We start from the raw sequence: 24,576 nt of genomic DNA on the forward strand, positions 1-24,576 counted from the left end.
AAGTCTTGGACAACCCCTTGAAATCCCCTACTGTGTCACTAAGAATTCCTGCATTGATAAATGAGCAACTTATTTTTAGGTGAGCATTGTACACATTAAATGGATTAAAATGAGGAAAAACAAACATTGGAATGTAAGAGAGTTAGAATTTTATCAGTAGCCCAGTATGTTCCTAAAATTACTGCATGTAAATTTGGTAGGAATCTTATGTAGCAATTTAAGATCTTGGGTTACTCTCACAAGTACAGTTTTATCAATCTGCTTTGCAAATATTAACAATGTGGTATTACAGCAGCCAGATGTAACAGATGGTCCTATATAGAAGCATCAAAACAGACAACTATAAAAAATGGTGCTTTTAGCCACTATTGTTAAATACCTGTAAGCACAAATAGTAACAAAAATTATGTGACCATACGTCTATGACTTACAACTAGAGATGAGCGAACACTGTTCGGATCACCTGTTCCGAACAGCACGCTCCCATAGAAATGAATGGAAGCAGCTGGCACGTACACTTTGCCGGCGGCTGGTCGCTTAACCCCCCGCGTGCCGGCTACGTCCATTCATTGCTATGGGAGCGTGCTGTTCGGAACGGTTGTGCCGAACAGTGTTCGCTCATCTCTACTTACAACCCAAAACACACCAATAGGGTTTGTCCACAATATTTTACATACAAAGGAATGGTTAAAAAAAAAAAAAACCTGAGATTAGCAGCAGTGGTTATATGTGTAGACATGTGATCAGCTGCATGGAAGTGTTCTATACAAACCTGTGTTATATATGATGTGACAGGACCAGGGGCAAAGTGGTAAAAGGAGTATACATTTCTCCCAGGTTCCTGTCATACACAATCTAGGTGCAGCTGAGCATAGCTGTGCTCCTGGCTGGTGGGTCTTACCAAAACCCTGGAAAAGGTCTGGCTGCTGGAGTAAGAGTATTGGGTGTATCTATACTACACTCAGCCACTCCAGGTTTTGAGATGTGTGGGGTTAATTCCTGTGTTCCTAAAGGTTGTGTATAAAGAGACAAAAAGCCCACAGGTAGATGGCTCTGTGTACTCCTGGGGAAAATACTTGTGAGTACTACTGCTGTTTTTGTGTTTAGGGAGCTGTGCAGAAGGCCCAGCTCTCATAGTTAGGATACCTGCTGTTGAAGGTAGAAGCCAGACGGCTAGGATTTTATTTTGAATTGTTTCTGTTTTGTTTTGCCTGGAAAAATCCTAATAATGCTGGTTGCAGCCAGTTGCACCATACTTGGCTGGATTGGACTTTCATTTTGTGCCAAAAAGTGCTCAAGACAACGATCCCTGAGCTAATCCCGTTACAATGTTTACTGTGCATATTTGATCTGCATTTATATTCGATTTCTAGTAATAATAATCTTTCATGGTAAAGACAAAGTCTATATATATTGTCATATTTCATAGTGACCTGTTCAACAGTCAAAGCACTCCCACCAGCTTACTGAAGAATACAGGAAGGGAGAAGAATATACAGCAGGCAAAGCTGCTGAAAGAGGAAGATGAGAAAACCTATTTAAATATCTTTAAATGCCATTTGAATATTGTAAAAAATATAAAAACAATTGTAAAAGTTGATGACAATTCCAATTTACAATTCTTTATTGCAGTGCTGGCAAAGTTCTCTTAAGCTGGTGAAGATCGTGCAGCATTTCTGTTGGAAATGATACAACTTTACAAATTATTTTCCAATGTGATTTTCCAACATGCAGAATTACCCATAAGAGGTAAAACAAGAAATGAAAAGCAAAAAAAAGTAACAGAAGGAGCATAAATGTGCTTTTTCACCAATTATATTTACAAGTTAAACTAAAACGTGCCAATGAATAAAAGGTTAAAGAAAGCAACTTTTTTGTTTTCCAAAGGAAACAAACGTGTTCCACTCCCACACTGTATTTAAAGCAACCTGGCATAACCATTTGCTTCACGCTTCCACTTCCTTTTTTAATGCGTTGTGTGGCATATGAAGCCAGCAGACTGTTAGGAATTTCTTGCAACTATTGTGCTCTTCCCAGTTTCAGTGGGAGACATTGCTACTTCCTCAATACAACAGTAGGCATTGCTGCTTTTTCACAGCTTAATTTCACCAAAAGAAAATTAATAAATTGAGCAAGTGCCCATTAATTCATAGTACCCTAACCACAAAAAAACCTGGAAAACAAAAAAAATGTAGTTTTCTTTTTCTTTTTTTAAAGAGATTTAGCTCTTTTCCACTTCTAACAATCACCACAACATGGCGTGCATCTTAGTTCATAGTCTTCATTGTATCTCTCTATTGGTGTTTCATCAGCTGCCGATTAAAGTTCTTTGCCTGCTCTGCTCCAGAGACGACTTCTTGTTGATACTGTCCTATTTGCAAATCTTGGAAATAATTTGCAATTCATTAAAACAAATCTTTCTACAATAACTGAGGTGCTTGCTAAGTAATCCAGGTCACTCTTTCCCTGCAGTGTAAGGCCACTGTGATGTCTTATCAGCAAATAGTGCTCACTCTGCGTTTCGATTAAGTCTAGGCTGGAAGCTTCTTCTGATCAGATGAAAGCAGAAGTGGGTCTTCCTGCTTCTCCTTATAGCCAGCTCTGTTCCAGGTTTCTCTCCTGAACACTCACTCTTCTGAACATGCTGCGATGTGCTGCTGATCTGACGCAATATCTGTAGGACTCCACTAGCCATGTTGTCAGATGTAGGGCCCAAAAGAACAAACACTGGATCAACGTCTCCTGTTTAATGTAATGAAATGAACAGAATATATATTTTATGGTAAGCTAGAATCAAAAATATTGTTAACTTTACATACAAATACATTTTTTGTTAAATAAGTTTAAAAAAGTACCCACCAAAGGTTAATTTACTATATTAATCCTAGTTCAGTATATTTTTAGAGACTTTGAGACTACTAAATCACTTATATACTGTTTTGGAGCTGTTCGCTGCATAGGAAAATGTTGGATTTTTGTACTTTTTTTTTTTTTTTTTTTTTTTAGGTACATCATACCTTGGGTATATGCCCGGCCACTAGAAGTCTGACAATAGGTATACAAAAAAAGTCATATTATGGCAACTAAAAAAGTCCAATTTTCTTGTTAATAACCTTAGGGACATAACACCAAGTAATCCAGAGGGGGGCAAGAATCTGCAATAGCAGGAACAATTGAAGAACCTTACAACCCAAACTAGCCACTGAAAAAAGCATAGCAGTGAATGGGCACGCTGAGGTCCAAACAGCAGCAATATCACATGCGAGGGTGTGACAGGGCACAGTACAAGAGAACTGGCAAGAATAGGTCAGGGGCAACAAGAAGGGCAGCTCAGGGGATACCATGCCTTTATATTTACTTGAAGAGATGGGTGTCTCTGTAAAGGAAGAAGAGGGAGTCTCAAACAATAGAAGAGGGTGGGGAAACCACGTTATGACTAAGGAGGATTAGGAGGGCCTTGCCCAACAAAGGAGAAGACCATAGGTTTTGTGAGCTGAGACAAGTTCCAAGTCCTGCACAAATTTTTAGAACAGGCACAGTGGCCCAACCATAGGGCCTCCCCAAACAGGGATACTAAACTGCATTAGATTTTCTTAAGTCAGTAAGAGGCAATGATCTTCCTTCGGGTGGCATTGCTCCTTGCCGGATGATAAGCATGGAGATGGCTGGCTAGAATCACTTTCACAATGGAGGTCCTTAGTTAGTTATTTAGGCCATACCTTGCAAAAAATACTGTGTACAAGGACATACAATGTCTATAAAAAAAATTCAAAAAAATGTGTGGTTCATGGTGCCACTCACCCCAAATGCTCTCCTCAATAAGCTCCATGTGATCTTCAATCAGCCAAGCTAGTACCAAGTTGTTCTGTAGGCCTTCACAAGTGGAACAGTTTACTGCATGTGGCAGAGGCAGAGAACATGCTCGATAGGGCAGACACAGAGAAGCTATATTCACCATACATCATACGCTAGAAGAAGGAATGATCGTGACGTGTTAATAGTCCTCCTGATTAGCGATGAAGTCAACAGACTGAAAGAGTCTTAGAAGCAGCCAGGCCCTTGTGAGATGCCTCAGAGAGAATGAACAAGGTGTCCCAACGATATAAGGGACAGCAAAAAGAGAGAGATACTGAGACGATCCTCGTGTATTACCACTGGGTAGCTATCTGGAAGTAATGGAAGGACGAGTGCCTGCTCACCTGGATGAGTTGTGATGGGGTCACAATATTCCAATATAGCCTTAAGCACAAGTCGATCCTGGATAGGGCAAGGCTAAGTACAGGGCAGCAGCTGGAGGGGCGCTTCAGGAACGTAATGAAGAACAACAGATATTGGGACCGGCCTGATGCAGGAATAGGCCAAAGGACAGCGCTCACCCGGATAATTCCAAAAAAAAAGCTTCTTTAATAGAGATGAGCGAGTACTGTTCGGATCAGCCAATCCGAACAGCACGCTCCATAGAAATGAATGGATGCACCTGGTACTTCCGCTTTGATGGTGGCCGGCCGCTTAACCCCCCGCGTGCCGGCTACGTCCATTCATTTCTATGCGAGCGTGCTGTTTGGATCGGCTGATCCGAACAGTACTCGCTCATCTCTATTCTTTAATGATAATGAACACAGCACAACACGTTTCGAACCCCTGATGGTCCTTTCTCAAGTGCACAATCACTGGCCTGAATGGCTCCAAACAAGTTCTTGAACGATATAAGGGGTCAGTGAGAGACAAATGGACACAGATCAACCGGACCACATCCAGGCAGTGAAGAGGATGGTAAAACAATGTCCTCGATGTGGAAGGAAGAAACCACCCTATGTAAGGAAGGTGGCAGATGAAAGACAACCTTGTCTTTGCGCAGAACAAGAATAGAAGGCTTCCGGGACAGAGCAGCCAGTTCAGAGACCCTGTGGATGGAATGACCACCAGGAAGGCCGAAGACAGGGCTGGAACATAACGCTCCATCTGTAGAAGAGAGTGAGGGAGCTTCTTGCATGGCCACACAGCCCCCCTGATGGTTCAAATAGGTGGTGACCACAGTGAAGTTGTCGGTCTCAGTTCGAATAGACTGATCTGGAGGGAGGTCTTGGCTTCGGACCACAGGCCCTGAACAGACAAGGCACCGAAGAGTGCTTCCCAGCTGGAAATACTGGCATTGGTGGGTGGAGATCACCTGCCAATGAAGGGGAAGAAAGGACTCCTACCCCAAACCCCCTGTCCAATCGGCGGGGAGGACACGCCGAATAGATTCCGGGAGGGTCTTAAGTTGGCTTAAGCAGAAGACAAAGAGAAAAGGGGGGAGGTATAGTCAGGAGCTCCAGAAGGCCCAACGGAGGCCTGAAAATGGTCCCAGAGGCATGGAAAGAGGGTCCCCCAAACAAAGGAGGAGAAACCGGTTGTCCATCCAATGGAGGCCACTTAGTAAATTAGTAACAAGGAGAGGTCAGAATCCCCAAAGAAAAGGGGGCTCCATATCTAAAATTGTGGCCCAGCAAAAAAAAAAAACCGACCCAAAGAGGAGGGAGTTTAGGGAAGTCCATGCGTACTTATCTTATCCTTCATCTTCAGGTGCTGCAAGGTCACCCCTTCAGTGAACCTCACACATGGGAATGGGGTCACCAGCATTTCAGCCACCGATGCGGCAAGTGGGGACTGGGTGACCGTTGAGGTGCCTATTTTTATTTTTTTTTACAGAGCGCTGCGCCCGAAGGTGGTTATGACTAGAGTGTTGTACACTCTGAAGACACCCTGCACCTAAAAAAAAAAAATAAAAACTACGCAAGACAGAAAGACCTTAGTCAGGTCGCATCTGCCTCCTACGGACACTAGGCTAAATCTGGCTAGCATAGCGTTTGTGAAAAGGGTCAGAGGTGGAGGCATCTTTTGTGTGTCAGCCTTCTAGTGGCCAGGTCTATACCACGTTACTGCTCCCACAATGAAATATGCAAGAAATAAAGATTTTATTTTTTTTTATTTTAGTTGCCCAGCACTACCTTCCATTGCTTCTAAAAAAAAAAAAAAAAAAAAAAAAAATTGCTGTAATTTGAAAACGTCAAGTCAATCAACAAAAAAAAATGTTTTCTCCCAATCAGCACATACAGCTAATAATAATGTCATTTATGGAAAGGCATAAGACATTGCTGTGCCCTTCTACGTTTGCTGAAAAGAAGCTTTTATTCTGTATGCAAATGAGTTAAAATGGTGCCAGAGTCACCAGTTTTTTTTTTAACAGTTTTGCTGAGAAAGAAAATATCTCTTCTGATGTGCCAAATAGACATAGCAGGAGCCAAGAATGGGGTTGTTTAGTTGAGCATAAGCCCCTGTTTATTCTCCATAGAGGTTATAGTTATTCAGAAACCTTTGGCATGGTTATGAGATTACAGGCCATGAAAACAGTCAACACAAAGACAAGGAACACTGAAGTGAAGTAGAAGTCAAAGAAAATCTCTAGTTTTTTCCAGAAGGCAGTGACAATATTCAATTAACTGATCTCTATAACCTATCTTCCGACTTGTTGATGGAGTTTCAATCTACCGACCAAAGAAAATTTGGACCTGCAATCTTTTCTCCATTCAGTAAATGGAAAATGATATTCTGATTAAAAAGAACACTTTTAAAACTCAGGCTCACCTGCCACCCGTCTTGAAGATGAGATCCGCATTTGGTGCCCCTTTAGGATGCTGGTACCGAGGTCGGCGGTCCCTGTTCGTATTTGCTGGAGCTGGACGTTGAGCCAGAGATTGAAGCATTTCTGCAAATGAACCAGGGCAGAACCACTCAGTTCCTGTAAACTTCCTTAATTTACACACACGCAGTCAAATTATATATATATAGCCTCTGTAAAAAAAACATGTCTGGAACTAAAAATAATCAGCTGTTTATACAGAATCAAGATATTATCTTTATTTGGCATAAGTTCTATGCTTGCTGATAAAATACCCTCCAGATAGGACTGGACGATTAGGATCTACATCAAAATAATGAATAACGGAACATTTTACCTCAATTGTAATTAATGACAATTTTTTTTTAGGACATTCCACTTTTTACGTTCCATATTCCCTATACATATGTCCTTATATGCTTCAAACAACAGCAATCCAGATTTGATCTAGTACAATTAGTGACATACCCTTTAGTCACTGGCAGTGTAAGGGCTCGTTCACATCTGCGCCTGGCACTCCGTTATGCAGGTTTCCATTTCCTGCATAAAACAGAGCAGGTGACGGAAACCTGCAGGAGTTTCTCACCCATTCATTTGAATGGGTGAGAAAGCTGTCTGGCCGTGAGCGGCGGTGAGCATTTTACGCTCTCCGCCGCAAAACCGGGTTTTTTAATCCGGACAGTCGGACATGCAGTACTCTGTGTCCGGATTTTTTAAAAAAACTGATTTCGCGGCGGAGAGCATAAAACGCTAACCGCCGCACACAGCTGGACCCGGTCTGTGCTTTCCATCTTCTTGCATACAGAAGACGGAAAGCACAGAACGGAGACCAGAACGCAGGTGTGAACCTAGCGTAAGACAAGATGGTCTGGATTTAAAATAACTTAAGTTTTCTACACAGAGCAAATGAAGACTTAAAAGTTTAAAGCACGGATAAATCTTGTGAAAAGAGTTTGATTTTTAAGAAAGAAAGAAGCATTACACATTGCCCTGGTACACAGGAAAGAAGAGAATCTTCTCTTTCATATGACACAAAACGTAAGTTTGTTTTAGAATATCCAAGATATAACTGTTTGAAGTGACCGTCCCCTACCCCCATTTTCTCTACATCTTACACAGCTCATTCTCCATACACAGTAACGTTCAATGAGAGCCAAAAACAGCTCTCAGCACAGAAGCAAGGGAAAGTCAAAAATTAATTTCCCAGCAAAACAAATTATTTGGCACAAGTCTGACGTTACTTATCCTTGTTTTCCCTTATCACAGCAGTCATGAAGGAACAGATGGGAAGCCCCCATACAAATACATGACAGGGGTTCTGCTATACTACCATGACCAGTTATGTATATCTGTACCTTGATAATCCTCCTGCTCTTGACGCTCATTGATGTCTAATGTGAGTTTCTTCATCCTCATTCTCTCTTCTTGTTCTGCTTGCTGCTGATTCCAATGATTTGCAGCTAGTTGTGAAGACATGGGCACATTCAGAATCTTAAACTGTGGAGAAAAATACAAGAGAAACTCAGATTGTTGTATGCAAGTCATGTACCCAGATGAAAATGTCAGAATGCTGCAAAACGCATGCAGTCATGTCTCAGACAGCTATATAAAACAATTACAGGCATAGTCTCAGACTCTGTGTAAACGTGTTTCCTCCACTGTCCTGTCCCTCAGGTAGCATACCTTTTAGTGAGAGATTGCTACCTGCTAGACATGCCTCTACAACACACACTAAGACATTTTTTTCTCAGTTGGTAGGCTTTGAGAGAGACTTTCATTGAACAAAGAAGCAGACTTACCATTTTAAAAAACTGTCCTCCATCTATGCCTTTGTGACCTAACTTTTAGGAGGTGTTGGAAGCAATGTTTACATAAGGGCGCACACACATGGCGAATAGGTTCCGGTTGGACCAGATAGACCAGTAGAATGTTCCGCTGATACACGGGACCCACCAGTGTCTTCTTGTCTTCCACCCAGACACAGGAGACACCTTCCTTAACACCCCTGTCTTTGCCCAAACCATTTCCAGATGTTTAGCAGTAGGAAATTTGATACCACAATCTAATTCATGTTCTACCATTATAAAAAAAACAAAAAACTTGATAGTCTTCAGTAGTTGATTCCTTTTTAATGGCTAACTAATAATGATGACAGGTTACAACGTTTCGGAAATCTTGGCTCCTTTCTCAAGTAAATTTAAAAACCATTTCTGAAGGCTGCATATTTATGTACAAAAGGACACATAGGGATAGAATTCTAGGAGGAAGGGGGTGGGGAAGAGGGTGATTAGTTATTGGTAGAAACAATGTAAACAATTCCAGGTTCTCAGGTTCTTATCAGTTCACAGGGTCTCAGATCAGTGATTTCTGTAGGATGCCATAAATCCATGTGACAGATTTAACCCCTTCTCCAGTGTTTGAAGCAGGGTCATAAGTTTATACTCATAAATCCGTCACTCTATCCTTGATTTAAAATTCCCTCTTAAAACCAAAATTTTCATGTCATTGATGATATTATGATCCTTGTTACAGAAATGTTTTGACACTGGAAGGTCCATTCTTCGTTCTCTAATTGTATGGCAATGTGACAGAAGAGGTGCAAAACATGCCCCCACATACTGACCACCGACAAGATAGAGATACCAAACTCTAACAGGTAATATCAAATCTGAGGTATGTTCACCAGTAACACACCTAATGTAGTGTATTTAATAATGTGCACCAAATGTCCCACTGAAAATCTGTATGTTGGCGAGACTGGACAGCAGCTTAGAATGAGTATGAATTCACATTGCCATATAATTAGAGAACGAAGAATGGACCTTCCCGTGTCAAAACATTTCTGTTTGAGGATCATAATATCACCAATGACATGAAAATTTTAGTTTTAAGAGGGAATTTTAAATCAAGGAAAGAGCGACAGATTTAAGCGTATAAACTTATGACCCTGCTTCAAACACTGGAGAAGGGGTTAAATCTGTCACATGGATTTATGGCATCCTACAGAAATCACTGACCTGAGACCCTGTGAACTGATAAAAACCTGAGAACCTGGAATTGTTTACATTGTTTCTACCAATAACCCTCTTCCCCACCCCCTTCCTCCTAGAATTCTATCCCTATGTGTCCTTTTGTACATAAATATGCAGCCTTCAGAAATGGTTTTTAAATTTACTTGAGAAAGGAGCCGAGAGTTCTGAAACGTCGTAATCTGTCATCATTATTAGTTAGCCATTAAAAGGGTATCAACTACTGAAGACTATCAAGTTTTTTTGTTTTTTTTTTATATTTCCTACCCACTGGCTAACACGGTACGAGAACAAACATTTTGCTTATATGTTCTACCATTGACAGCCAGACACTATCCCCTTCCTCTGAAGGTGTTGCGGACAAGAAACTTGGATTGCTACTGACTGGAACGGTGCTATCTGAAACAACAAATCCAGGTTGTGTTTGGGATCAAACGATGGTTTGGTTGGAGCATGGCTGCCTTATGTTGAGCTTTTCAATCTGTTTTTCTATTGTTGAAGGCATTCTTACTTTGCAGCATTCCCCCTCCCCCCCGGTCTAAAACATTTGCACTATAAAGTTTAATAAGATTTCAACAACTTTTTGGTGCATTATTTTTTTTTGTGCCAATGAGTGCATATAAAAGACCATAAATGCAACTATTGCCTTTGATGCGACAGCCCATGTAACATCCTTTATCCTAGAGGGTTACAACAACCAATCAATCAACAGACAGAAAGGGGATTCATTCTACTTCTTACATCACTGTTCAGCCCAAGTAAGAAGAACTAATACAAGAGTTAGCTTGCAAATCACATTTTAATCATATAATTCTAAAGCATTGTGATTTTCCAGGTATAATCCCTTCCATTGACTTTGCTATTCGAGTTATATGAAGGAGTTTCCTTTTTCCAAAGTATATTAGCCAGTGCTAGGAATTTAGTGACTGGGTATACGGCTCATGATCCTTATACACCACTGTGCAGGATTCATATACTTGGTTACATATATATGTGTTCTTGAGTTTGGAACATCTAGTGAGGTCCCCTGAAGATTGGTGACAACACATCGTGAAATGCGTAGGGACCAATAGGGACATCTTTTGTTTAAGGTCAAAGCAAACTTGGGGACACAGGGATAGAGTCTGAGGGTGATCTAGGGACTACTCTGTGTCCAGCTCCAGCATACTGTGAGAATCTTGCAACTGTGATTGTGGATGAGATCTATCCAGTTATTCTTTAATCTATGTGGTTACTATGGTTGTGCATTGTGATATCCCAAGTGTAAACCATGTGGATCCTATATATGGTGGTCCACTATTGTATGCCTTGTGGACATTGATATGTGCTGTACACCTTGATTTTGGTATGTGTTGATTGGTATTTTAATTGGTCCCAAGACAATTTCTTTGGACTTTTTAGGGGTTTAGAATAAACGTTATGTTTATAATTTGTGCATCACTGCTGAATATACGGTGATAATTTTCTGATGTAGTAAGAAGTGTGTTCTATGCTACAATAGAGCTATTCTTGGAGAGCCTGTGCTGTTTTGTGGAGTTTCCTTTTTAGTAAATAATACTTGATGGAAGAGATAATCCTTCATGTGCAGAGCCTTTATTTGCCAGGACTGAAGATACAGAGAAAGCAACAGCAATCCAGTAACACCATACTGTGAAATTCTTTCCAGCACTGTATCACAAGTAAGGAAATTAAGCTCTCTCTCTAGACTTCATTCTGATTTTCTGAACAACGTAAGTTCAGTAATTGAATCGCAAATGAACTCAAGTTTACAAGTCGTTTTGGACAAAATGATGGCTTCAGTATTATTTCCATTAAATTTTAGCAAGTTACACAGCCTATAAAAAGGAGCTGTATAGATGAAACAATAAAATTTCCAAGTTGTGTATAGCAATGAAATGACCATTTGCTTTACAGTAATCACTAGTATGTGTGACCACTGGAGGAAACAGGAGACTGGACAAGTTAAAAATCCAATATGTTGTACCCTTGTTTATATTAATAGCAAAAAAATTTTTTGGCAATCAAAATGGCTATGGACAGCTTCAGTCTAGCCAACTTATTATATACTTCCACCAAGGCCAAATTTACATGTGACAAGCTTCTTTCCTTATGGATTTTACCATAAATCCAGTTCAAAACCTGCACGTGTTAAAGACTGCGGCATGATCATAGTTACGTGCAGGGCCTTATTGCTAAGGGTGAATGGGTTTATAAATTTCCATTGTTTAGGTTAACCATTATGACACTGGATTTAACACTTACCTGCTGCTTGTTGCCTCTTCTTGTCAACATTACAAATGGCATTGTATCTCCACACTCTGTCTCTCCTTCCCCAATTCCCAATGTTGGTCCTTTCTTTAGCTGACTTTTCAGATGTAGGGGTATTGCAACGTCTAATTGATGAACTTTCACAGACTCTCCACTACGCTGCTGAAATTAAACAGACCAAAAACAAACCATATTTTAAACCCAGAACAGGGCTATCCATTTCAATTAGTTAAAGGAGTTTGTCCGCTAATGCAACTTATCCCAACCCACAACATAGCTGCAGATACGGTGGGCCTAAATACTGAGACCCCCATTGTCCACAAGAGCAGGTATACTTTGCACATGAGTCTGAATGCCCCAGTGGCAGGGCAGACATGCTGGCACTCTACTCATTTTTACAGTACTGCCAGAGAAGGCATAGTGCTGCACTTTCTCCATGTGAGGTGCAACATACAACTATTCTGATCATTGGTGGGGTCCCAGCAGCCTGACCCCACCTGATCTGCAACTTAGTCCTCTATCCAATTTGCATTGGTGGGCAATTATATTTAGTCATTTTATGTTTTTGGATTTCATTGTTAAATACAGGAGATACATTCCTTTTAAAGATACAATTAGTCAAACTATATTTCCTTTACAGTTTCTCGACACCTATTAGTGGGAAAGATCTGCCATGTTATAAAGGATTTGTGATCGAAAGTCCAGAAAACGGTCTTCCCGATGATAAACTACCTTATTTGATATACCATTTCTACTGAAAACCTACAAAAGCTTTCATACTGTATAATGTATAACTGACAGAAACCGCTCTTAAGCTAACCTTATATGAGCAAAAGGAATTTATAGGACAGACAATGGTCATGGACAAGAGTGGCAAGATTTCTTGGTTTAAAGAATAAATTTAAAAAAAAATGAAAAAGTCACTCATTTCTCTCTTACAAAGACAAAATAGTTCAATCTAAAAACTCAATGACTCAAGAACGATCACCATAAAAAAAATGATATTCACCTATGCAAACATTCCTCTAATATTTTTGAAACATCAAAGCCAACAGATAAAATGTTTGGTTTCATAAAATGGCCCAAGATGCTGAAAATATCTGGCACACAGCCACATACCTGAAGATTTTCCAGCATCATTTTATCAAGAGCCTGAATAAAGTCTTCATCCTCTGCACAAGGTACATGTTTGATCCCACCTCCTTTAATCATCACCTCCTGTAAAATGAAGCAAATCTCAATAACCAAAGAAAGATTGGAATTTACAGGAAACATTTTGAGCTGAGACAGAATTTCAGCTGGGAAAAATCCAATGTATCTGCCCAACATCTCTAGCATCAAAATCTGCACCAAATTGGACATAATTGCTGTGGATTTGCAACAGGTTTAACCCTATGCATTGCACAGTGTAAAATGCAAAGTGAAATTTTACAGCATACATTGGCTGCTGTGAACAAAATCTGCAATGCAGGTCAATTTTTACTCTAGAAATATGACTGAACCAAGCCTGCATGTGTATGGAAGGATTGTCAGGAATAGCGGTCAGCTGGAAAAAAAAACTTTGGTTGACATTACTGCCAGAGGGGAGAATTCTAGACTCAAAATTTGGCATGATTTTAAATAACATAAGTATTTCCTGAACAATAGGCACAGCAGGGATAGCATGGTTACATACATTGTTTTCTTCATCAGTCTCATTTTCCTTGTTAGAGTCAGTCATATAATCTGTATTTTCCTCCTCTTCTTCCTCCCTTTCTTCTTCCTCATTTTCTGAAGCATCCTAAAATGTAGATTATAAATGTTACTTGTGTTTTGAACTTGAATAAATAATTACATTACAAAATAACACATTACAGAATGACCCATTATGGTGGTCCCAGATCCATTGTAAACTTTAACCTGGAAATATTACATATGTCAACTTTGATTTCAGCTCTTTGCTAAAAGAAATGTTGAGACCAGCTGTAAAAAGTAGGAGGGCATGCATAGCTTTATTGTAATGCTGGACAATAGCTGTATACTCCATAAACAAACACTCTGATCTTCCAAATCTCTGTGTTTATTCTATTAGATTGCAATAAGATTAATTCTACTTCATAATGTTACCATTTAATATTGCATATTATGCACTAAGAAGCTGAAGTTAGAATAAAATATGCTACTGCAGCATTTTCTTGCAGATTTTCAATTCTACAATGTTCACTGTGCGATGATAAAAAAACAAAAAACAAACAAAACAAAAAAACTTTACAGAAACTCCAGAGAGCCCACCACTCAGCTGAGAGAAGATGAGCAGAGGACTGAAATGTATCCTGAGCCTGGGGAAGGGGACCAGGGAATAGTCAAAAATAAAGTTAGGTGTATAAGCTCACCGGATCCACGATCTAGTTTTCCTGGACTTAAGGAAAAGGGAAATTCCGTAGACACTTGTAAAGAGGTGAGATCCGCAGCTCTTGCTCGTGGTAAAAATTAACTTTTATTTTTTCATGTTAAAAATGGTAAAGACACCATAACATACAGGTGAAAATAAGAAAAACATGAAAGTGAAATAAAAAGCGCAGTGACTACATATTAGGCTGACTGACGCGTTTCAAGACACAAAAGAAGTCTCGATGGCATTCACAAGACTATGATTAAGAGACTTCTTTTGTGTCTCCAAACGCGTCAGTCAGCCTAATATGTAGTCACTGCGCTTTTTATTTAACTTTCATGTTTTTCTTACTTATTTTCACCTGTATGTTATGGTGTCTTTACCATTTTTAACATGAAAAAATAAAAGTTAATTTTTACCACGAGCAAGAGCTGCGGATCTCACCTCTTTACAAGTGACCAGGGAATAGACCTCAACCAGAAAGAAGGCATAGGGTGTCCCACAAGGTTAGCCTGACCACAAAGAGCTGGGACGGGAGGGGACAATAGTACTGACCTAGTAGGAGAAGGTAGGTAAGGAAAAAGAACACTGCAAGGCGGCCATAGGGAGTTCCCACCGTGAGAGCTCGATGAGGGGCAAATAAGCAGCTCAGTTGTTCAGAAGAACCATGTAGCTTGAGAGGACAGCCAGCTGCTGAGTAATGAGAGACTGCAGTCCAACAAGAAAGCAGGACTAGTCTGTAGGACCCACCACAGAACAAAATAAATTCCATAGGAGAAAATGAGGAGGAGAGGCCAGGCCTGTGGGTCCAGCCACAGCCAACTGAGTATGAAGGTCCGCTGTCCACGACTGAGTGATCCAGTGTGGCCAAGAGGGAGGCAAATGGGACTCTAGTAGAGAACCGTATCCAGCCAATCCAGTGTCTTCTGAGACATGGGATGCCAGAGAAGCAGCCCCACAGCTTCATGTAAAAGAAGAAATGAATGGACGTAGCCGGCACGCGGGGGGTTACGCGGCCGGCTGCTGTCAAAGCGGAAGTACCAGGTGCATCCATTCATTTCTATGGAGCGTGCTGTTCGGATCGGCTGATCTGAACAGTACTCGCTCATCTCTACTAGGAGCCCATCACTGCATACCATGGTGTCTGGGGCTGAACAACATTATTGCCCTGAGAGAGGGGCTATGTAGGCTAAGGTGCTAGGCCAGAATCACACCTGTAGTGGGGAAGAAACCTTGATCTGAACTAACCCCAGTAACCCCCAAATCCCTGGATTAGAGTGAGGTGCATAGCATGGAGGCTGCTCCCCAGTTCTGGGCACCAATGAGGAGATTGTCACTCAACTGCTGAGCCTAGTACAAGACTGAATATGGTACATAGGACTGATGTATTGGGTCTGGAGTAAGAGACTTAAGCCAACATTAGCCTGTGGCAGAGGGAGAAGGGGCCACTGTAGCAAGTAAAAGGCTTGTACTGGGAATACAGATGGGTGGAACACCATCCGTTATATCAATCCCTATTTAAAGGCAGAACACCACCCTGAGCAGGAGGGCCCCCCTCAAAAGCCTGAAGCCCCCTTAAACACCTTAAATGTGTTAATAAAGTATATTACAAAATTATTAACAAAAATACTGCCAGAAAATCAAAAGCTGTTGAAAGTTTAGTTGGACCACCACAGATCTGAGATTGATGAACATACTAAGGATAATTATAATGGACACAAACAAACGGTGAAATATACTAACATCTTCTTCAGGATCGTTCATTTCACTTTCATTTCCAGATTGCTCCTCTGTCTCTGCTCCAGCTTCCTCCTCCTCTTCATCATCCTCATACTCTAGAGCTTCACCTTCAGCAATAGAATGTTTTGAATCTTTGTCATTTACCAGACCTTAAAGATGACAAAATGCAAACAGTTGTAAGAAGAGATATCCATGCTTGCATAGGAATAAATATAGAATAAATATGGGACAGAGGTTGAAATAAGAACTGGGTAAAGCCTTCAAACATGCAGCACTTTTAATCCTGCCTTGGATCAGAAGTTTTTCACAGCATCCAGACGCATACATTTAAAGGGGTTGTCCCATCACAAGGATCCTATCTATACTGCTGGTTAATGTGGATGTAAGACTTTTCCTAAATACATTGCTTCAGCAAAACTGCTTTGTTTGTCCACTATCTTACTTTATTCATTTTTTTGTGGCCAAAGCCCTGACCTAGCTGCTCATGAGTCAAATGATGTATCTGCCTGCTCTCAGGGGGGAGGGAGGAGGGGCTAAGTGCAGGGAGCGAGCCTGTGTATCTAGCTAATCCTGTGTCTACACCATGTGACCTAGGTCCTGCACTCAGATAGAGGAGCTGCTTTCATTTCTTCTGTTCTCCCAGTTATCAGGCTAGCTCATTCAATTGTGTTCATTATGGCAGAGACAGGCAGTCTCTGTATGTAACACAGAATGGAGTTGCTGCTGCCTGTACTTCATAGTCCAATGTGGGTGGGCGGAGCTACACGTGAATTTGGGGGCGGAGCTAAACGGCAGGTTGCCTGTGAAACCCCGCCCACCAAATGATGCAAGAAACCAGGAAGAAAGAAGATTTTACAAGAGTGAAGACTGCTGAGTATGTGAGGTGGGAATACCCCTTTAAACAACATTTGTAAAAAGTATAAGGCTCTGCAAGACATACAGTATATAGAGTCCGTCTTGAACCTAGGCCACCAGCTGTAACTGACAAATGGAGCAAGATAGATAAAGCTTTTTTTCAGTTAGCTTAAGTTACAAGTTTAAGTATGATGGCAAAAAGGAATACCCCTTTAACATGCAGTGTTACTGTAGCTTATAATCTAGAATCTTTAAAAGAAGCTTAAAGCTAATAAAATATAAAGGAGTTATCTAACGCAAATGTCCTTTCATTAGGATAGGCTGCTAATGTTAGATAAGTGTGAGTACAACTCAGCACTCCGGCTGCTTCTACGTGTCAGAGTGTTCCAGCAATCAAGGCATCCCCTTCATTGTTTACCAGGCAGAACCTGTACTTTTAGCAGGGACTGTGCCTGATTTTGCAGTTCAGTCCCATTTATGGGATAAAGTAGTAGTAAACTGAAATGGCAGACACTGTTGCTACTAGAAGTGCAGTACTTAATAAATAATAAATGGGATGTGTTACACCCCTTCAAACAGGTGACCGGTGGCCAATCCACAATTATAGCGAAAGGAAGAAATACAGAATAATATCTCTTAATTTCACACATGGTAATGGCAAAAAACACTGTATATGACAATCCAGAAAACAAGCATAAACAGAGCAATCACACGGAATCGTGGGAAAGAAGCTAGAAGCAAACCTCAAACAATCATTATTGCAAAAGAAACCTCCAAGTAATTAGCTGTGTAAAAATCAGGAAAGTGTTTACTTTTATTTCTTATAAAATATATAAAATCAATATAGGCAATATAAAATCAAGACATTTGAACACAGGACCAGAAACATCTACTGTAAAGTTCAGAATCTGAAACTAAAAAATAAAATAAATAAATAAATAAATAAATAAATAATCAGTAGCCTCAGTGGTCACATGCAGTGCACGACTTCTGGAAGAGAAGGTCGCATGCCTGAATGGGCGAGTCGCAGGACAGGAGAGTAGGATTTCTTTAAGGAGGACCTTTCAGGTCCACCTGCACATGCGGTTTTATATAAAGCTAGAAAGAAAACAGTGTGCTGAATTCAGCGCACTGTCAGCTTTCCCGTTATGTGCCCCGGGCTAGAGATAATGGTGACATTAGTTTCGGCACTGATTTCTGCCCACCGTCAGAAGGGCACGCTCCTGACAATCTAGCTGGGCTGTGAGGAACATCCCTCCTGACAGCATTCGTCCTTAGATTTGTACTGGGGAAGGGGGGGGGGGGGGGGCATTCCTTACAGCTCAGAGTCATCACTAAGGGTTAAGGAATGCCCCTCTGAAAGTACAGGGCAGTGGATGAGTACTGTCAGGAGGAGCGTTCCTCACAGCCCAGCTAGACTGTCAGGAACGTCCTTCTGACTGTGGGCAGAGATCGGTGCCAAAACTAACTATACACTTTTCCCAATACTAAAAGCAGTTGGTTGCTTATCTGTAGACAGGAAGAGAAAACCTATAGTATTTCTATAGCGTTTTTTCTACATTTTACTGCCAGCTAAGAAACGTCAGTAGGCTCCATCAACATGTTAGAAAACAGACTCTAAACCTCTCACCTAGTTTTACCAGAAATTCTCGCTCCAGATCTTGAACTTGTCGGACAGCTTCATTTAAGGAGTTGCACAGTTTCATCTTTGGTCTCAGCAGCTCCAGGGTATCACTTATCATATAATCAATGTCTATAGGAAATGGATGGTCTTTTGTCCATACATCCAGACTTTTTTTCCACCAGACGTAGCGCTACAAATGAATATAGAATAGATAAAGTTAAACATGGTAATTGCTCCCAATCTGTAAATTTGTACAGTACAAAATAGCAAGTAGAAGTTCTGCACATCATGCCATACATTTATGACATGAATACATTGCAAAATCACTAGCTAAGACAGCAAGATTGGCAACAGGTGTCAGTGGTAACATACAGATGACACCCTGCTGCAAAACTCTAGATGACACTAATCACTGGTGTCTAAGCCCTCAAATGCTGCAGTCAACAGCTGCTCTGACATCCAAGGGGTTCCCATCACTTTCTTTGTATTGTTACAACAAGTGATCAATGCTTCCCTCACATCCATCATTAACCCTCTAATAAGTGCTACCGGAGGGCCTCATGCAGCTAGTGTTGTACATACTGGGCAGCAGATCATGTAGTACAAGGAGCTGATATTTGTTAGGTTATCACTCACATAGTAATTAACAACTGCACTGATTTATACCACTAGTTGGGCTTAAATGTAGCTATAAATAGAGGCAATGTCTATGAGATGAATCATGGGAACTGTAGTCATTTACATATTACTCTCACTGTCCTGAACACTTGGGAGCATTAAAATGGAGGTGACATGCGGAACTGAACACAATTGTAAAAACAAGTAGCATCAATCGAAAAGCGTTTACACACGTTTTTCAGCTTGGCAAACCCTTTAACAAAAGATTTGTTTTTATATCACTGTGCTATAAAAAAAAATCTTAGTAGAGCAAAAAAGTCTCATACCTGGAAGTAAACAAGAAAACAATCAAGCTTGCGTTTGCTAGATCCTCTGTCAAAATACTGTCCACAGGTATCAAGAATGGTGCAAACTAATCTGATACGAAACAAATGCTCTGGTGGATCAAGAAGACTGGAGGTGCCGTCAGAGTTAATACCAAAGGATATAAAGGAATAAAGTGTACGGAATATAACTGCAGATTCCACCATTCTGTAGTTGTACAGCTCTCCAAGAAACTTAGCGCTGCTTATGCGACGTTGGTTAAACTTTGGCTGATTAACCTAAACAACAACACAAAAAAAAACTTTTAGCAACTTTTAGTAAATTAAAAGTTGAATAATTCTCAACATCACTTTATTAATTATTTTATAGTTTATCCAGTGCTGTCAGCATGTACTATTTATTACCTCCATTCCTAGACGAATGTCTTCCAATACACCATCAACCACATGAATTCCAACATCCTCTTGATAAAGTACCAGGCCAGCTAGTAGGTTGGCTACACAGTGGATACTGTTGTACTTCACATTCCAAATGTTGATCATGCAGCAAATTACATATTCTTTCACCTCTGAATCTTGCCATGGCAATTTCCTCATCTGCCGCAAAACCTGAAAGGAACACACGTTTTGAGCATAAATAACCAATTTTACTTTCAAGACAGTATTGCCTCTTTACCACAGAAGTGCTTTGAAGAAAAGCTTTGTTTACATCCAAAAAGTTGTTCTTTTTTAATTAAGTAAATACTTTCTGCTTTAAGATCCATCAAAATCTGCTCGCATCCTCGTAGCTGTTCCGCACTACAAGATTCTTTGACCCTTTGTTCTGCTTATCAGCAAGGATCACAGGTGCCAGACCCCAGCTATATTGAGAACCTATGCTAAGCACGTTATTCAGGATAAATTTCAGAAGACCCCTTTAGGCTAGCTTCACATGGTCCATTAAATACAGACAATATGTTGGCCATATTTCCAAGTCCAAACACCAAGCAGGGACAAAGCATAATAGACTATGATTCTAGGAGTCCCTGCTCCCCCATGAAACTACAATCCCATACTGTAATCATGTTTTCAGTACAAGACAGCAGTTCTGAAGGGAAAGAAGGACTTCTAGCATCATAAATAACAATGATGGTTGAAGTCTGGGCACCTGTGTGAAGCGGGCCTTAAAGTAAGGACACATTCATGATTTGTTGACACAATTTTTGAAGACAAATCTTTTATAGATTTTTATCCTTTATAATCCACATATGGTGTTCTGTGTAATAGCAGGGCCAATATCGAAACGGTATAGACTGAAATTCAAATCTCAGTGAATAATATCTGACCTTTTCTGTTGTAACTTTGGAAAGATCTTTATACAGTAGTTTCCTAATATACTCTTGCAGAGGTGGCCTCTTCTTTTTCACAGTCTTTTCAGCTGGAGGTGGATTGCAATAATAGTAGGCATTCTCCACCATAGTTACATATCGGGCATCCAAATGCATGGCTTGTTTCTTGCGCATCATTTGTTCCTAAAGAATGCAAAATAAAAGTAAAAAATATTTAATTTATAATTGTCTATAAAACAAAATATGTTAACACTTAAAAGAGTACGTGTCACTTCAGATGACTTTTCCCAAAATAAGCTGTCAATATTGAAAGATGCACATCAGGAAAAAACTGACCACTACACAACTGCACTTTCCACCAGATTTCCCCTTCTGTAGGATCTATTTCTAGCTAATCAACTACTCCTGATACTAGCTGCCATGTTGTCTCACCATACACAGAGGAGATCCTACTACCCCATCTTCTTACCTTCAGAAGCAGTATGGATGACATTATACATTAGTACTGAGTAGTTTAGTTGTGCCCCGAGCAGTAGGGTTAGACAGTACACACTTACTAACTAGCTGTGCTTGGATTAGTGTCTCCAGCATTTCATGCTCCTACTTCCCCTCTCCATAGAATTCTATAGGATGTAGATATAACCAGACCCTTCAGTGATCTGTTCACTGAAGATGCACTTGAGCAGTGAAAGAAGCCTGATCAGTGTCAGAGACAAGGAAAGTGGGAGAGGAGGCTGAAAAGTGGAGAAAGGCAGGTTTCTATAATATAATGTACCAGATTACTACATATTGCTTGAATTATAGATTCATGAAAGCAAAAAAAAAAAAAAAAAACATTTAAGCTTGAAAATCTGCACATTTTTCTATTATGGCAGAGTATTGTAATACGGCATACTTATGCTAGGTTCACACCTGCATTCGAGTTTCCATTCAGGTGGTCCATTTGGGGACTCCCGATTGGAAACCTAATCCACTTTTTAAAAAAAAGGTTACCCTCTATAATGGAGTCCGCCAGGATTCTGACCGAAAAGGTTGAAAAATGTGGAAGAAAAAAAAAAAAAAAAAAAAGTGCTGCTTGCAAGACTTTTCTCTCCGCATTTTGTAAGCGCGTTCAGGTATGGAAACCCCAAATGGATTTCAAGCGCTGCTGTGATCCCAGCCTTATTAATATAGTAACTGGAAAAGTGCTTGACAAGAGATGCCATGCATCAGGGATATTTGGTTAAGACTTTTTTTTTTCTTGACTGAAAGACATTAAGCTTAGAAAGGGTTAGAAATACTGAACTGTACAAAGTTCTTTGCAAACAGAAACACAGAATTGAAGCTCCATACTTTCTTGAAGAAGGTATATTTTAGTCAGCCTTGTAAACATTCTGACTTTTCTAAGTTCTGACAGGTGTTTATAAGAAAGATAAGAATTCCAGTTAAGCAATATTATATGTTTATTGCACAGATTCTTAACCCCATGAACAACTGACAAGTGAATTCCTCAGCAAAAGGAATGAAGTAGAAGATCAAATCTACACACACAAATATTTCATAAACATGTAATATGTGTCATCTGGTTAAAGCAGACACAATGAAATCCTCACGTATTGTAGAAACCAAAGTTTTACTATGAAAAGATGTAGGCTTCAGAGAAAACAGTCACTAGAAAAACAAAACCTCTCTGAAATAGTTTTATGCATTCCATTTTATTATTTATTCAACAAAATGAAGCTCTATGGAAAAGTCATGTATGAAAAACTAAGAATCAACAGATTGTAGAACCACCTTTAGCTTGAAATAACTTGAAGTAATGTTTCTATAAGATGATCAGTCTGTTACAACATTCTGGAGGAACTCTAGCTTACTCTTCTGTACAACATTGCTTCAGTTCATTGAGGTTTGTGGGTTTTCTTTTATGCAGAGCTCTCTTAAGATCCCACCAAAGCACTTCAATTACATTGACATCTGGGCGGCACTAAATGGATTGATTCTTTTCTTTATCAGCCATTCTGCTGTAGATTTACTGGTATGCCTGGAATCACTGTCCCATTAAATGGCCATGTTTCAGCCAAGCTTTAGCTGTTGAATATACAGCCTCACAGTTGTCTCTGGAATACTTTGAATCAATCCATGAACTCCTCAATACAAACCGATAGGCCTCCTCAATAGCAGCCAGAACCATGGGAGCCTGGGAAGAAGGCAGACCCAGCAACGACCCTCGGGGAAGACAAAGTGTTCAGACGATGAAAAGAGTCGGAGAGAGACAATAGACCAATATGCCTATCCAAGCAGGGAAGAGAAAATTCACATGGATACCTGACATCTGGACAGAAAGATGGAAAGCTATGCTCCAGAGATGCAAAAAGAAAGAAACCACCTGGCAGAAGGAGAAAGAAGGACAACCTTGCCCCTGTGGAGACCTGAAAGGGAGGCTGCTGAACAGAACAACCAGCTAGGAGACCCTGGAGACCAGGACAAAATGCAAAGGGGGATTATTCTGCAGGAGCCGGAAGAGGTGTGTGTGTGGGGGGGGGGGGACCAGAACCACCTCAAGGATGAGGTAAAGATCCCACGGGTCCACAGTAGGGGGAACAGGAGGCAAGGTATGCCAATGCCCGAAGGAAAGGCGTAACCTAAGGCAGGAAAGCCAGGGACCTCTGTAAGGAACGGAGAGGACAGAAACCTGGCCATCAAGAGAAGTAAGACCAGGACCATGGACCAACCTGTACTGGAGAAAAAAAACAAGATCCCAGAAAGGAAAAAAGAAAAAAAAAAAAAAAAAAAAAAAAAAAAAAGGTGCACGGATGACACCCAGGACTCAGAGAATACAGCACACAGAGAATACAGCTGAAGCAAGGAGGAGTGGAACAGCGGTTCGTAATACAGAAGGTCAACCTGTGGAGGAGGGGGCCAAGAGGCATCTTCCGGCAGGAACAAGAGATCCGTGTACCAAGCCTGAGACATCAGGATGGTGCAACCACCTCGGCCCTGATGGTGCAACCACCTCGGCACAAGACGCTCCACCCACCCAAGAGTGTGGGAAGTACCTAGAAGGCTGCACAGAGTCCTAATGGGAAGGGGAAAGGAATTTCCATGAGGGAGTCCTGGAGCAGGGAGCCCATCAGGAAACTTTGGCGAACCCGGGGAAGCAGAAAGGACGGGCAGTCCAGCTGTATACAGACAAGTCTGAGTGGCCCAGAAAAATCAAGTGCAAGGGCTCAGGATGAACTGAACCAAGGAAAGAGAACCACTAAGGACAAGAGTACCATGCCCAGACACAAAGGAAAACCTCCTAAGGCAGGACACACCAGCCTGGGGGGAGGGGGGGCAGAATCATCATGAGAAAAGAAACCTGACGAGACGCATAGAGAGGGACATGCTAAGAAATGCCATAAGTAAAGAAGGCATGAGGCAGGGCCCTTCCTTGCTGAAGATCCAGTGAAACGGGTCTAGGGTAATCAACAGCTGTCAGAGTAACCATCCTGGAGAGAGCTTGCACCCAGAGGGCATCCAGGTGTATAATCATGACAACTTCTCTGCAACAGAGGATGGCAGAAGAGACACCATCATCCGGAGGAAAAACTCAGGGAGGGGAACGCCATGGCAAACGATGGGCGACAGGAAGTCAGGGTGCCACCAATGACCGCAGGGCTACTAGTGGAACCTGCAGAAATGGACAAGCCTTATGAAGACTAGTTAAGCCTTTACCGGTCCTGGAAGTGGGAGCTGTCCTTCCAGGAACAAGGATAGCTCGCCAGAACAGAGCAGAGG

General features: G+C 40.9%; 1 protein-coding gene across 5 annotated transcripts in view; it reads right to left on the minus strand.

The window, feature by feature from the left end:
* Positions 1-1,606: 1,606 nt before the first annotated feature.
* UPF2 (UPF2 regulator of nonsense mediated mRNA decay) overlaps positions 1,607-24,576 on the minus strand; it is a 46,482-nt gene continuing 23,512 nt past the window's right edge. For 2 of the 5 annotated variants that reach the window (XM_075273974.1, XM_075273975.1), the window contains exons 12-22: positions 20,815-21,000; positions 19,895-20,098; positions 19,493-19,768; positions 18,555-18,738; positions 16,073-16,218; positions 13,634-13,738; positions 13,078-13,176; positions 11,953-12,120; positions 8,017-8,158; positions 6,628-6,748; positions 1,607-2,742 (exon numbers count right to left, since the gene is read on the minus strand). In XM_075273974.1, coding sequence (XP_075130075.1) covers positions 2,733-2,742; positions 6,628-6,748; positions 8,017-8,158; positions 11,953-12,120; positions 13,078-13,176; positions 13,634-13,738; positions 16,073-16,218; positions 18,555-18,738; positions 19,493-19,768; positions 19,895-20,098; positions 20,815-21,000 — 1,641 coding nt within the window. In that variant the 3' untranslated portion in view covers positions 1,607-2,732. Of the gene's footprint in view, positions 2,743-6,623; positions 6,749-8,016; positions 8,159-11,952; positions 12,121-13,077; positions 13,177-13,633; positions 13,739-16,072; positions 16,219-18,554; positions 18,739-19,492; positions 19,769-19,894; positions 20,099-20,814; positions 21,001-24,576 lie in introns of those variants that run through there. The other 3 variants (XM_075273976.1, XM_075273979.1, XM_075273977.1) reach the window with 3 other exon arrangements.

This window comes from Leptodactylus fuscus, chromosome 5 (genome assembly GCF_031893055.1).
Source record: "Leptodactylus fuscus isolate aLepFus1 chromosome 5, aLepFus1.hap2, whole genome shotgun sequence".
Lineage (NCBI taxonomy): Eukaryota > Metazoa > Chordata > Amphibia > Anura > Leptodactylidae > Leptodactylus > Leptodactylus fuscus.